Below are 16,110 nucleotides of genomic sequence, written 5' to 3' on the forward strand. Positions count from 1 at the left end.
ATGACAGGTCATATCTGGTTCTGCTTCTTATTGTTCTTAACGGGCTACTGTGATTGCTCACTAACGGGGACAATATCATCGTTCCCGATAAACCTCGAGAACAATCCTTACTGTCGTATTTGCCCCAATCACACCATGTGCCGATTTCCGGTACGTACATAATAATATTTCGGTGACTCGATTTATTTATTTAATAAATATGGGGACTTGTTCGGAATATCATTGGATCTCATGTTTTCATTTTTTTGTATTCGATTTGTTTTTACAAGAATTGTTATTTGTACGTAGAATTGTACATTTATTATTTGAATAGATTTTCATTTCTTATAGTTAAAATTAAGTATTCAGAAATAGACTTCGAATGTGATAAAAAAAAATTAAGTTTTCAGAAAGTATAATGAATTAACTTTGGATATAATAATAATTTATTAGAAACAAATATAATTTTTTTAATAGTTATTAAATATTTATAAATGAAAATAAGTGTATTTTTCATCATTTTTAATAATAATTTTAAAAATCTCACAATTTAACAATTGGAAATTATTATATTTCTTATAGAATTTCTTTTAAAAATATAAATTTGCATAAATATTTACATATAATAATAATTATTTAATATTAAAATATAAAATAAAATATAAAAAAAGTGAGAAGAGAGAGGAGGATGTAATAATGTAAAGTAAACGAATATTATGAATAGCAAATTTAATTTAAAATATCTACAAATGAAAATTAATTGAATTATGGATTATTTAAAATTGATATAATATATTTTATAGATTATATAAAATTTTATTGTAAAATTTTAATTAAAATTTTATTTATTTTAACTCTATATTTCTTTCTTATAAATTCTTTTATAATTTTAAACAATTAATTACAAATTAATTGTATGGTAATATATAATCCTAATTAATACACATTAAATAAACCATCATAATTTGAGATGGAAATGAAATGAAATTATCATTGAATTGGCCAATTTTAATACATATCTTCTATATTGACTTATATGATGTCAATGTCATTTATTTATTCTATCGATGAAATTTTTCATTAACATGGTAAATATTAATCATTCCGAGTAAACGTGGTAATTTTATCCGTTTAATTGACTGATTTGACGAATCAGAAACTGCTGAATAAGATTATTGATCATTAATCATCTATTGTTTATTTTCTATTGAATTCATAATTTATCAAATATGTATCATTAAATTATAACAATTGAAAACTAAACATGAAATTAAAAAAACAGTTCAAAAATAAAAATGTTAAAGTAAAATATTTTTTAATTATTATATTATTATTTATCATAAAGTTTTTATAATCTTTCATTACAATATTTTTCAAAAAAAATTTAATAGGCAAGAATACAAAAATATTAGACCTTAGTAGTTGCAAATTTGAACACATGAAATACACAAGATATTTTTTATTTATTATATTACCTTAATTTAATATAACTTCGATCGTTGTATTTTCTACTTAATGAAAAATGAAATATAACTTCTTGCCTATTAAGAATTATTTTATTTAAGAATCCAATAGTTTCATTGCTATTTGCTCTCCTAATGTTTTTTAACTGATAATAATTAATGTAGAATAGATCTTAATAAATGATTTCATTTTTTTATAATAATATGAAATATAAAATTTTTTGATAATTTCATTAAAGAAAAAGAAGACATACCTTGTTTTTAGTGCCATATGAAATAACGTTGTAATATGAAAATCATTTTCTAACCTTAATTTTCACAATTTCTAATATTATTTTGCGAACGGATAATCATATTCTTTTTCAACATTGATTTTCTTTTTTTTTTATTATTGTCTCATCGAAATTTTTATTTTGAGATGAACGAACGATACGATATCGGCGATAATAAATATGACCGAAATTAGCGAATCGAGAATATAAAAATCTATTGAAGGTGCGAATTGCGCAACAAGAAATTCGGAACGACGACACTACTCATTATTGTCGATCCGGTATCACGCACACAATGCGTTTAATCTCGGTGTACATTTTCAGATTAGAAGATCGTGCCACTACTCGTGAAGAATAACGCGAACACATTCAACCCTCGAAATTTTATAGAAAAATGTGAATTCTTAAGACGAATGTTAATTCGCGTCAAATATGAACTGTCGCCAGATGCACGTCAGTGCTACCATCTTGATGTTGATGAAAGTGAAAAATTGTAAAAAATCCATAATCTTTCATTGAATTTTGTGTAACAATATTATTTTGTAGTCATATCCTATCTTTTGTATAATATTAAATTTTTATTTCTGATAAATATTTAGAAATATTTTAATTAATAAATATATATCGATGAAAATTTCTTATTGGTTTAAGAAATAATTCAATTTAAATTTAACACAGTGATTTAAAAATTCAATATCAATTGAAGTTTGAATTAAGAGTAAATTAAGTTAAAGTCGAAAGATTAGTTCACAATATAGATATAATAAAATATTTTATTCAAATAATTAATTTAATAATAGATAAATAAATAAAGCGTAATTATTGCATTGTCATCTTCTATAATATAAAATTTTTGATTCTGAAAGTATACATGAAAAATTTTATTTTTTTCGAGTACTTTTATCTTGAGATGATTTAATTTGAATAAAGTTCCTTTATAAAAGTTCTATATATCATATCTTTTTGAAAATGATTCTCATAAATTAAAATATCATTATTGCAATTACTATGTCACGTTTTCTCTGCTTTAGGCGTTATTTTTGGAATTGCGATTTATTATTAATAACAAAGAGTTGTTTATATAATTGTATATAATACGGAATCAAATGAAATATTCAATAGGAAAGGACATATATTATTATTTTTATATCATGTCAAATATTAGATTAGCAAATAGTATTTCCAAATTAATTTTTTTTTTAATAATATGCTTGATGATTATATTAATTTTTAATATTTCTTAAATTCCACTAACTAATTTATTCAACAAAACAAAATTAAATAATGGTTATATTTTGTTACTCAACTTTTTAGAAATGAATTATTATTTCATATATTTCGTATGCACATTGGTGTGAAATGCGACAAGAAGTTTCGACGTTGGATCGGGCAGCGCAAAATTTCAACTGGTTTAAATTTATGAAGCGAGAAAATAACGATGTCAAGTACGCGATATATCGAAAATACCTTTCGCGGTAAAGAGTCGAATACTGTATTAACGATGACTATCGGTGTACATATATGTGTGAAATTACGATCTATGGAATTTCGAATAACGATGCCATTCCTTAACATCATTTGTACCAATTACGTTAACTTTCTTCTATTTTAGCACCGTTTGCGTATCAAATTTTTTCTTCTCAAAATTTCGGATCTGCTGGCTTTTTCATAAAATCATTATTCAATTTAAAATATATAATATATATATTATATATATATTTATATAATTATTTATTTTTATTTATTTTTTTATATAAATTAATTTTTATATAGATATATAATATTTAAATGAAATAAATAAAATATAATGTTATGATAAAATAATAGAATATCAATAATAATACAATAATTATTTTCAATATTTGTACTTTATAAATAATAAACTTTCATTTATTATTTTATTTAATTAAAATTGTTACGATGATTCTAATAATTTTTGTTAGAAATATATTCAGCATAGAATACGTTTCTATGAAAGTTTCTTACCTATATCAACATACATATATTGGAAGACCACATTTCGCTGTCGTGTTCAATATTTTAGTTACAATGATTTATACTCGATACATAAATTATACTATATGTATTATATTCATATCGTTGAAATCGAACTTTTGAAATATGGATATGTTAGAAACAGATTACATTATACGTGACCATCTAGTACTTTGTAACTGTTTTCAATTGTGTACGTGTCACATAATATTATATAATTATAACAATTTAAATAAGATAATTTGAAATAAAATATATATAATAAATTTTGCTTATATATGTAAATTAATTATCAATATACGATAACAATTTTATGTTAAATTTTTTTTAGCCTTTTTTAAATATTTCAAAAATTTATTTTTACTTTCGTCAGAATAAAAGACTATAAACTGGTTATTTAAACTCGAAAAAGATGAATAGGACAGTAGTCTTTTTTATACGCTCAATCAATGACAATACAGAAAACAGCTGAGAAGAAACCTTTCGATTAAATACCATTAGTTCGATAGCTCTCTGTTGTTATTTCCCTTTAATCTAAGTTTTTGCAGTAGTTTTTAGTATTCTCTGTGATTTTCATTTCAATTATTTTGTAAATTTTATAGCATTTTTTCATTAATCTACCTTGTTTCTATTATTTAAGGTATTACAAATGTAGTTTTTATTAGTCATTGTGTATATAAATTTTTTTATATAAAAAAATTTGTTTTTTCTAGTTATAAAAAATATACTACGTGTTCATGATAAACTCAAGTAAAAATACTTCCTCTACACATCAAAGCGAATCTGATGAAGCAACACATCAAAGCTTTGCCTAAAGAAAATATCTACTTCCAGTATCTTTCCACTAAATTCGATAGCACTCTTCACTATGAAAATTTTGAACAGGTTATTTTTATGAAATTCATAATTCAATGATTCAATTTGAAAAATGTCGTGATATATTGACATTCTGATTCTATTCGAGTTCAATCTTGAACAATTTTTAGAAAGTATCTCAATATATATCATAATATAATTATAATTATAATTATTTATTTTATATTATATTATAAATATATATAATTACTACACAATTATAAAAATAGTATACAAAAATAGTATATAATTTTTTCAAGATAGATTAGAAAGATTCAGATGAAATCGAACAAGATCTCGATAATTCAATTTAATTTAAAAATCTAAGATTATCCGATCGTCCAAGCAGATCCAAAAATGAATCTTTCAGGATCTTAGTAATAGATCAATAGTAGATAATAGTATTTTCTGATTTTAGTAGATATCTAATCTCACGCGAATATTTCCAACGAATCTTGAAACTCAGATTCTCAACATTTGAGACAATCTCTACTTAAATATTAGAATATTTTATCGATTTTATTTTCAAAATTGATATAACAAATTATATATATATTGTTAAAATAATTATTATTCCTAATGTTGAATTATTAATAAAATTTCAATAGGTATCTAATACGTCATTTTCTTAGCTCGATACTGATGGCATTAGATGTATAAACCTTCAGCATGCTGATCTGGACGACAAAGATATTGAAACTATACTCCATTGGCACAATACTTATCGCAATACTGTGGCAAGTGGGAAAGAAATACGAGGAAATCCAGGTCCACAACGTCCAGCAAAATTTATGATGGAAGTGGTAAGATTTAATTTAGATTAAACCATAATGCCTATGGTCATAAAAAAAGAAAAAAAAAGAAAAAAAATGAACAATCATTCAGATATTGAATTATCTAAAAAAATATCAACTTTCCTACATGTCTATAAATCCAGCTATTTCTCATTCTTATTTCATAAATCTCTTTTGTTTCTGCTTTTATTTAATACAATTTTTACTCTTATCTAAATATATATGTATATCTTTATGCTATTATTTTAAATATTCTTTGATTATTAAACTGATCAATATAAATTCAAATTCATTAAAATATTATTGAGCAATTATTTCTAGTGTTTAAAAAATTATTATTCCATATAAAAGAAATATATTTGTATTCATTTCAACTGATATCATATTACTATTAATAAAAATGAAACATCATGTAAAAGTTAATCGATTTTCTATAAAAATAATCATTCGTATTCGAATCTAATGGGGATATTTATTTTGACAGATGTGGGATGACGAACTTGCTCTTATCGCGAGACGATGGGTGGTACAGTGCAATCTTCTCGAGAAAGATCAGTGCAGAGATGTTGGCAAGTAACTCCCACGGATATATATCATTTTTCATTTCCCTTAGTCGTCCCTATCATTTTTCAATATCCATCGCGTATACGTTCGAACACGAAATTGTTCCTTCTGTAACAAGATCAATGTGTCTGTGCGTTCTCCTTTTTTTATCGCAATTTCTCTCCTTGTTTACGAATACCACTCTCTTCCACCCTATCTTCTTCCTTTTCCATCCCCTTATAATTCGTTTTGGCTTCGTTTCAATTTGCAATCGTAAGCCGCAAAAACGATAGTGGCGCTTGTAAAAGGGAGAAATTTCATTTGGTTTATTGTCTATTGCGATGGATACTCTTGGATGAGTTTGATCTGCAAGACAAACGATTATCAAATATCTAGACGGATATTTTGTAAAGACGGAATTATTGTATGCTTGTAATCATCAAATATATTAATTATGATATTTGAATCATTTTTTTTCAGAAATAATTTCTTTAAGCTTGTTCAAAATTATTAACTTTTGTTTAAAAATTTTTTATTTGTTTTCCAATAGTTGGTAATACAAATTTTTAGAATTTTTAGAAATTATATCGTTTAGTATTTAATTATATAGTTTTCAAATTTATTTATTATCTATATATTTATTTATATATAGATAAAATAAAATTATCTAAAAAGAAAAACTGATTGAAACATATGAAAATTAAAATTTATAAATTCATGGAATTTTTTTTATCTGGAAATGTTTCGAATATCTTAACGAAAATTGAAGAAAATAAATAAAGTGACACGAATAAAAAGCTTATTTACTTCTCTTTCGTATATATATATACATCAGTAATAAAGGAAAAATATTGCTAATTTAAAATGCGAGTTACGTTTTTTATTATTAAATCATACTTGTTGATTCAATCAATTTAAAATAAAGTACAATATGAAATAAAGAATAAACAATAAAAATACGATAAAATTACAATAATTCCAGTGTGTAAAATAAAATATTTTAAAATGTGTATAAAATGTGTATAAACAAATAATTATGAAAAGAATTTCATATAGAAAAATGTATGATGAAACTGGAAAAATATTTAGTAACTGTAGAAATTCCTGATCAAAAAGTATGTAATTTTATTTTTTTATTATTAATAAAAAAAGAATTTAAAAAAAATACTTATTGATCAAGAATAAAATTATGTATATAATATTAATAATACTAATAATTTTGCAAAAAAGACATTTACCTCTAATTTTTTATTTTTTCATTAACATTTCAATATTCTCGATTTTGTCTCATTCAAGTTTTTTCTAGCGGATAAGTTGGTCAAATCACCTTCGTACAAAAAAAATCTGAAAGAATGAAACTTGAGGAGCATGTGGGTCATGCAGTTGGTTCTCTTTTACCAATCCAATGACCAGGATATCTTTTATTAAAACGATCTGGAGATATGAGATTGAAATAAATGGGAGATCAGTCACATGTGAATCACATCTGACAAATTTTTCTATTTGTGTAGATTGGTTCTCTAGGTTCTAAGATACAATTCCTAGTTTGATTCTCAAAATCATTTGAAAATCACACAAAGTCACAGTGGAAATTAATTCTCTAAATCTGTAAGATACAATTCAATCAGTAAAGTTCTTAAGTTAGGTCCTTAATTCCATTGGATATAATTCCTAAATTGATTCCTTAGTTTCTGATCAAAGTTCTACTTACAATTCCTAAGTTAGTTCATTAATTTCATTGGCTATAATTTCAAAGTTGATTCCCTTGTTTCGTTAAATACAATTGGATTCTAGATTAAATCTATGTTTATTGAGTGGAATTGATTTCTAGATTAGGTTCTAAATTAAATAAATTTAAAACAAAAATTTAAAACAAAAATTACGTGAAATCATAAAATCAATTAAAATTGTATTAAAACCTTCTATAGTTATTTGTCTTCATTATTGTCTTCTATATTGTTTTCATATGTAGAACCAAGGATCTTTAAACATGTAGAATAAATATGATCTTTTAACATATATAATAACTTTAACTTCATAAATGTTTATATTACCTATTAGATATTATGTTATCACTGCAAATATTTTTAATTAATTTGCGAGATATTATAATTATTCTAGATATAAATATTATATCATAAATATATTTTTTTTGCAGGATTTGGAGTATGGCAGAATGTGCACATTTTCGAGATAGATAACATGGGAAACCTGTCATCTATCGCAAGGATTCGCTTTCATATTCAATCTTGGTACGACGAAGTAGAAGATTTCGATTCAGCGGAATTCGGGTGAGCTCATTATATTTTCGCACCGATATCATTTTTTTTTTATTTTATATATTTTTTCTTTCTCTCTCTTTTTTTTACGAAAATAAACTTGGTATTAGAAATTTCATTGTATATCTGTGCATTACGTTCAATTGTAACGTGTCTCGTTAAATTAAATTTTATTTATATGATGGTTTTTTTGAGTTTTTTTTTTTTTCTTTCTTTGAACTCGAAAGAATTGTACAAAGTCAAAATTAATTTTTTCAACATGATATCTGCATAATAATTATATATATACACATATATTTTAAAATATTTAATACTTTAAATTTTGCCACCATTACTTTCAATTAAGAATTCACTTTTAAAGAATTGTTTAAAAATTTTGTTTCCTTTTTTTGTTTCTTTTGCTCGAGATCAAAGTACCAAAATAATTCGTTGTCTGGAGTAATTGAAGATTTTATCGGCCGTGGAGGAATAATTGAGTTTGCAAAAACTCCAAGAATACCTGGCATAAAAAATTGATAAACGAGTAATAAAAAGATTTTCAATATATATATATATTGATATATGTCATGTTCTATAATTAATATATAGATCATTCGAATGTCAAAAAAATTTAAATTAAATAATCGTAAATCTGTTTTAAAATATGAGTTTAAAAATAAAAATTTTATATGGCAAAGTTTGAATTATTCGATGTTTAAATAATGAGTATAATTAATTGATGAAATTTGAGATAATTAACAGCAATTTAATATTTGAAAATGAAATAAATATTCAATAAATATTCAAAATATATCTTTATAAATATTTTACAATCAATTGTAGAATTATTTTGAGAAAGATTTTTTATCTTTAAAGTTCTAAATTATAGTATTATTACATTTTTATTGCAATTTTTATAATTAAATGATTCAATTTTTAATTTATATCATATCATATAAAAATCTAAAAATTTTTTTAAATATTTTAAATAGTTTTAAATCTTGTTTTTACATAATTTAGAATTTAATTTTATAATATATCCAAAGAGATAAAAAAAAAATTGCTAAATTTAAAACTGAACATTAAAATTTTAAGTAGTAATATAAGTACCATTAAATCTTAAATATATTTTTCTTCTATTTGATTTTCTGAAATTAGTGATTCTAGCAAACATATTTGTAAAGATTTATTGCTTACAAACGATTGACATGTAAGTACGTATGGCTTGTAATTTAACAAGATAAATAGGATTTGATTAAAAAGATTAAAAAAAAAAAAAAAAAAAGGAAGTGAGAAATATCGTTAAAAAAACAAATTAAAAAAAATAGGTATACATTAATCACATTGGTAAGATTTCATTGGGAAAATTCACTATTTGCATTAAGGACGATTCGAAACGCAAAAAAATGAAAAATGTGAAATAAAACATGACTTTTTGATGTTATTTCCGTTTATAATATAATTTTTATCTCGAAATTTTTTACATAATTTATCGTTGAATAGAAAAATATAATATTCAATACTATCAATTTTTGTTTAAAAAATTTTTTCTTATAATAAATATAATAATTAAATAATTTGAAAAATTAAAAATTCCAATAATTTCGCCAAAATTTTATTTTAATAATTATAATGAAGCAATATATAATTTAAATTTATATACAATTTTAAATAAAAATTTCAAATAAATTTATTTTTAAATAAAAGTAAAAATTCAATTTTAAAAATTATTCAAACAAAATATTATTATAATAATATTCATTTGCATAATAAAATATAACCTAACTTTCGTGCAATGGAAAACAATCAACGAGTTAACATCATTAAATCATATTTAATGAAATTTGAATGATTTCCTTTCAATTTTCGATCAAAAGTAAAGTCAGAAGAAATACAAAAGAAATCAAAAGATACAAGTTCTTTCATTGTGATATATTTCTGTATATGCACTTACCTAAATGATACACGTCGAATACCGTGTAAATGTGTGCGCAAGTTCGCGAGAAAATCCACACGTATTGTCATTCTGAGCACTGTGGCAATAGCCTAAGTTGAATTGATCGAAACGACTTTTATGTGCCAAGGCTTTCACTTTGTGAATAGTCGATCCAGTATGTGTAGACACTGTTAACTCGCCTTTGAATTTGGCCAAAGGTTTACATTGATTCTTTCTCCACTATTCCTATAATCCTGGCTCTTTTCTTTATACTTTTATCTCTTTCTTTCTATTACTCTCTCTATGTTTCATTTAACTATCTATATAGGATAGATGGATTTCATTGTAGAGATTTGATTTTACCTAAGAAAACAAGTAAAAATTGATCACTTTTTTTTTTTTTTAAATCTAATAAGAATATTATTAATGATATTGAAAATAATTTGGTGATAATAATTTTTATCCTGCAGAGGATACAATTAATAAATAAAATTCTTTAATAATTAATTTTATATTTTGAAATTCATTTATTTGTATATAATTAAAATATAATATATTTTAATATATATTATAGAATTATTATAGTAATTATAGTAATCAATAGATATTTCTGTTCATTTGAAATTTAAGACTAGATATATATACATTAGTACTAGTAATTATATTTTGATAGAGTAGTTAATTAATTTTCATTGAATCAAATTAAATGAGAATGAATAAATAGATAGTAATAATAGAGATAATAATAATAGAGTTTTTAAATGATTCAAAGAATAATAACTGATACAAAATAATTTACATATTAAATAAATTAATAATGTAATATTCTAATCTATATATATTGCTACCTCTTTTAGGATTAAATTTATTTTTTTCTATTTTTTTTATTAATTCACGCATATATATATTTGAATTTATAGTACGCATTTAAATTCAAACATATTATTATTTAAAAATCGGAATTCAAATTGGCCAATATTTTCAGAATTTTATCATTTTCTACTATTATCTAGCAATGTAAGTAGATATTCATGAACTAGTAGAATTGATATTTAATTAATAATCTTTTCAATTCTATTCCCACTTAGATCTCTATTTTCGTTTTAAACAACGTTCATTGTATATCATTATTTGATTTCGATGGAAATGTTACGAAAAAAATGAATAAACTTTTATAATAAATGATTTATATTAAGATAGATACTTCAATTTATTCATTCTAGATTGGTGAATTTCGTCGCAAAAAGTAACTTGCCTTACATTCCATTCGCGTTGTCGACAATCAGCCGGATCGGTTGCGGTCGTGCAATTTACACACAGCGATCGAGATTCAAAGTCAAAAACATGGCGACGTCGTCAACCGAACATACAATAGCCATTGCATACGGAGAAGTTCGTGTGGAGGCTCTCGTGTGCAATTATGGCCCTCTTGATTGGAACACACCAAGAGAATTGTACGAAGATGGTGTACCGGCTGTTTGTCCAGCGGGAACGATGCGGAGCACACAATATCGAGCCCTATGTCGTAAGTGTTTCCTCTTCTATGAACTCATGATTGTTGTCTTCTACTTTCTCTGTCTCACTTATTCCCTTTAGGCCCTTCTTATGTATCGCGCTCGTTATGTCTCCTTATGGCGAGTTTCGTGACGACGAAATGATGAGATCGTTTCAGGGAGCGCTCGAATCGCTTGTCTCACAGGAGACAGGGTTTAGATTATTCGATGTATTATTTATATATTTATATAATAAGTTAATTTTCTACATATAATCATTCCATTATGGAATACGTATTAGATGCTTGTGAAGAATTTTACGATTGAAATTATGGACATTAGAAAAATGTTGTTTGTTTAAATAAAAAGTTGATTTCTTTTTTCTGTGAATTATAGGATATGTGACAGATAGAACATAAATTGCAGTAGGACTGTATAATTGAAATGATTGAAGTCAAAAAAATGAAAAATTTGAAAAAAAAAAAGGTATATTTATTTTTCTTCTAAAAACTAGAAATAAGTATAGAATGTGCAATATATATAAATTACTTCAAATTTGTGCAAAAAACTATAATTGCAATAATTGAAATTATTGAGGTTAGGAAAAAATATAAAATGGATTTTTTATGAATTAAAATAAAAAAGATATGATGTGAATCTAAAATCATAAATATTTATTAACTTTCTTTTGATATTGGATTATTTGAAATTTGAACTATGATTGAAATAAAAAGATATTTTCCGTTTTCCGATAAAATTGTATCAAAATAATGAAATAAAAATCAAATCAACTGTTAAGTGAAAGACTGATTTTCTATGTTCAATCTACTGGAGAACAGTCACAGTAAATATAAATTGTAAATATTGAAATATAACTTTATCAAAGGATGAAATGCATCATCGGTTTTTATATTATTTGTTTCATTTTTTTATTGTATACAAAATATCGATTTTTCATATGTTGAAATACGAGGGATAAAAGAAGATTTTATGCGATTTTGTAGCATTTGTGCATTCTCTGTTTTTATCAAATTACAATTATTAGTTTATTCTATTTATTCTATTATTATTCTATTCTATTATTATTTACTGTTGATTGAAAATATTTTTTTTATTTTAAGAAAACAATTTTGATAATTAAGATTTAACTTTGATAAATTATTATTAACATATTTAAATATGTTTTCAACTTTTTTTTCGATTTGTAAAGATATTTTTCCTTTTTTTTATTATTTAATGGAAATATATTTATTCGCAACTTCATAGATAATTGAACGATTTTAAAATCATTTTAAGATGCCTATTATCTCTGATTGTAAGGTATAGCTATTTAAAGTTGCAAAACATTTCTATAAGTAGATATAGAGGGCAGACTGAATATTAAGGGAGATTTCCAGCAATCTTATTCAGCATTCTGTACAGAGTCACTTCTTCTGACTTCGACGTAGTTTCAGAAACGTATTTCTTTGAAAATTTTCACTTCTGTTTAAAATCCAACTTAAAACGAATGAAAAGCGATAAAATCGTCTCTATTATCCTTATCATTCAAAGAAATCTATATTAATATCTTTATCTCAATTAATAACTATTATTTTCATGTTTTGTTTCATCTTTTTTATCTTACATAGTTAGAAAGTTACTTCATGCACAATAACCTAACCTATATTTCAATATTATGAAACAACAATTGATGAATTAATATTCATCATTGATGATTAATATTCAAATAAAAAAAAAACAATATCCATTAAAATTACATGCATTCAAAACTCTTGCACATAATCCAATTAAACAGAAAACATATATATAGCGATTCTTCGTCTCTAACCATTGAAAATAATTACGGATTACGATTCATCATTCAGGCAAAATGGTGGAAAGTCAAAGTTTAATTAATATCGGGATATATTGATTCATTTACGTGGAAACTTGAATAGATGTTATCAAATTGTCGTTTTCACAGTTAACATAATTCTTTGGCCTGTCATAGGATAGCGCGTGCTGTTTGAAAATTGAAGTAAGAAATCGAAATGACGAATGGATTAATTTTGTCTCGCGCAGAGAACTTTACTACCATTTGCTCTAGCTTGATCTTTACGATTTTCTTCCGTAGAATACGTAATCGGATGGGACCACGTAATTTTCGCAATGATTATGGACTCAAATCACGTGGATCACGAATATATCATATCACGATCCTTCCATTGAAACATATTAATTTTTTTCTTCGTTATGTGTATTATTTCATTGACTGGAATCGTGATGAAAGAGTAAAGAAAAGAAAATGAGAGCGAAAAAATATTACTGCATAGAGCCGAGTCACGCAATTTCAATTGTAAAATGAGTGTAACGAGGTTTGTCTTGTTATGATTATTACTTTTTAAGTGTAATGATACTCTAAGGAAGATGTATTTGTAGTTTTTCCGTATTGTGTAACTTTATATTGCACATTTCTTTTTGACATTTTATTTTATAAAAAGAAGATTGAGAATAGAAAATAAAATAAGTGATAATAAAAAATCGTTGTGAGGATTTTATAGAATTTTTTAAAATTGAAAATAATCGTATAAAAGAAATATAATAAAAGATTTTATTTTTTATTTTATTAAAAAATTTAAAAAAGGAAAAGATATTATTTTCTATAATGTAATTATGGAATAAAACGAAAAAAAAAGAATAGTTAAATATAAAAATAAATATAAAAATAAAAAAAAATTATGTACAAATATTTTGTGCATCCATAGTAAGCATCAAACATCAATCTTCGTAGTAACATTACGTCGTAAGCAAATAAATCTTACACAGCTCGGCTGTTTCCCCACGACTCGACATTTTCCCTCTTCCATACTTTCAAAAAGCAAACAAGAAAACCGACATATCGCGTGACTCGTTTTGTATACCAAAACAACGAGTACCAATCGAAAATTTCTTTCAGAGAACGCACATGACAATATACGATTTTGTTTGCAAAATTTATATGGAATGATGTTATTTTTTTTTTTCTATAATTCTATACTAATATTTTGATATATTTAAATTCAATTAATTAAAAAAAAAAAAAAAAGAAAAATAGACTGGTTGAATATTTCATAATGAAGAATTAAAACTATTTCGAATTTATGATATTCTTATATAAAGATTTTGATTAAAAGAGTTCAGAAAAATAGTAATGAAATTGTTATTTAAAAAAAGTATGCTATTTTTCAATAATTTATTATTCATTAATAACATTGGTTAAAAATATGACTGTGTATGAAATTTTACTGCGTCATATTGCAAATTTTCATTGCTATTTAAAACATAATTTAAATCTATTTTTAATTTTAAAAATACGATATTTTTGTATATGTCTATATAATTATAAAATTTATTAAAATAAATTATTATTATAAATTGATTATAAATAATCAAATATTAGTACATTATTTTCTTTCATATCAGGAAAAAATTTATTCTTAAAATATAATGATTATGTATATGATCGTTGAAGTTTTCTACAAAATATTCTCATTTTAATAAAAAAAAGAGACAGAGAAAGAGAGAAGCATATAAAAAAAAAAAATTTTTTAAAAATTGATTGAATCTTTCAGAAAAGTTTCAGGGATGGCATACACAAAAGCAGCGTAAAGTTCAAGAGAAGCGAGGTAAAAAGAACAATGGAACAACGAGCAACAAATTTTTGAAATCTACAGTTTATCTTATTCAACTAGTATTATTATTTCTGATACGCCTATTGACGTGATCGTCCACTTATCATCGTTGTCTGATGTGCTATTAATAGACCTATATTCACCAGGTAAATCTTAATTGATTCTAATTATATAATAGGAGATGAAAATCGAGCAAATAGATATTTCATTCATGAAATATAATAAATAATATAGAAGACAAATCTATGAAGTAAAGAGTCACACAACTAAACTAATCTTATTAGAGCTAGATTATTATTCATTTAAAAAGTAATTGACTTGATATGTTTAAAGGAAGGAAGATGTTTAAATTTGAAGGAAGATATATCAGTTGGAAGATGTTTCCTTGTTATTACATATGAAAATAATGCAAATATATTCAAAAAGTAAAATAAAATACCAAATATTTTATTTAGATCACAATTAATATTTGAATAAGCAATATAGACAATTCTGAATCTTGTTATTTTGTTGTTTATTAAATGTTAATAATACTATAATAATAACTATTCACGACAATAATCGGTTAAAATCGGTTTAACAACTATATTCAGTTTTTCTAACCGATCGCATCTAATTATTATCGAGTCGATCCGAAGTCAGATTGTTTACTGCCGAGTCAAATCCCTAGTAATACGAACTATCAACATTTAACCGAATACTTCCGATTTGACCCGAAGTTCAGATGCTCGAGTCACGAAGTCTGATATTGTCCGTCTCTCTTTTTTCTTTTTTTAGAATACATTGAATCACAAAAGACTAAATTCTCCCTAATAAATTATTGACGAGAGAGCTTTAATTTTTTGATCATCCTATTATAATAGAGATCCACT

The 16,110-nt window shown here is 24.0% G+C and overlaps 1 protein-coding gene across 1 annotated transcript; it reads left to right on the top strand.

Annotated features, from left to right (window-relative positions):
- Nucleotides 1-15,330, top strand: LOC122714269 (venom allergen 3-like). Its single transcript, XM_043935469.1, has 6 exons — nucleotides 1-150; nucleotides 5,197-5,367; nucleotides 5,843-5,930; nucleotides 8,060-8,192; nucleotides 11,319-11,620; nucleotides 15,179-15,330. Exons 1-6 carry the CDS (start codon nucleotides 1-3, stop codon nucleotides 15,328-15,330), a joined length of 996 nt encoding a protein of 331 aa, XP_043791404.1.
- Nucleotides 15,331-16,110: the final 780 nt, after the last annotated feature.

Source organism: Apis laboriosa, unplaced genomic scaffold, assembly GCF_014066325.1.
Source record: "Apis laboriosa isolate Shangri-la unplaced genomic scaffold, ASM1406632v1 scaffold112_cov148, whole genome shotgun sequence".
In the NCBI taxonomy this organism is placed as follows: domain Eukaryota; kingdom Metazoa; phylum Arthropoda; class Insecta; order Hymenoptera; family Apidae; genus Apis; species Apis laboriosa.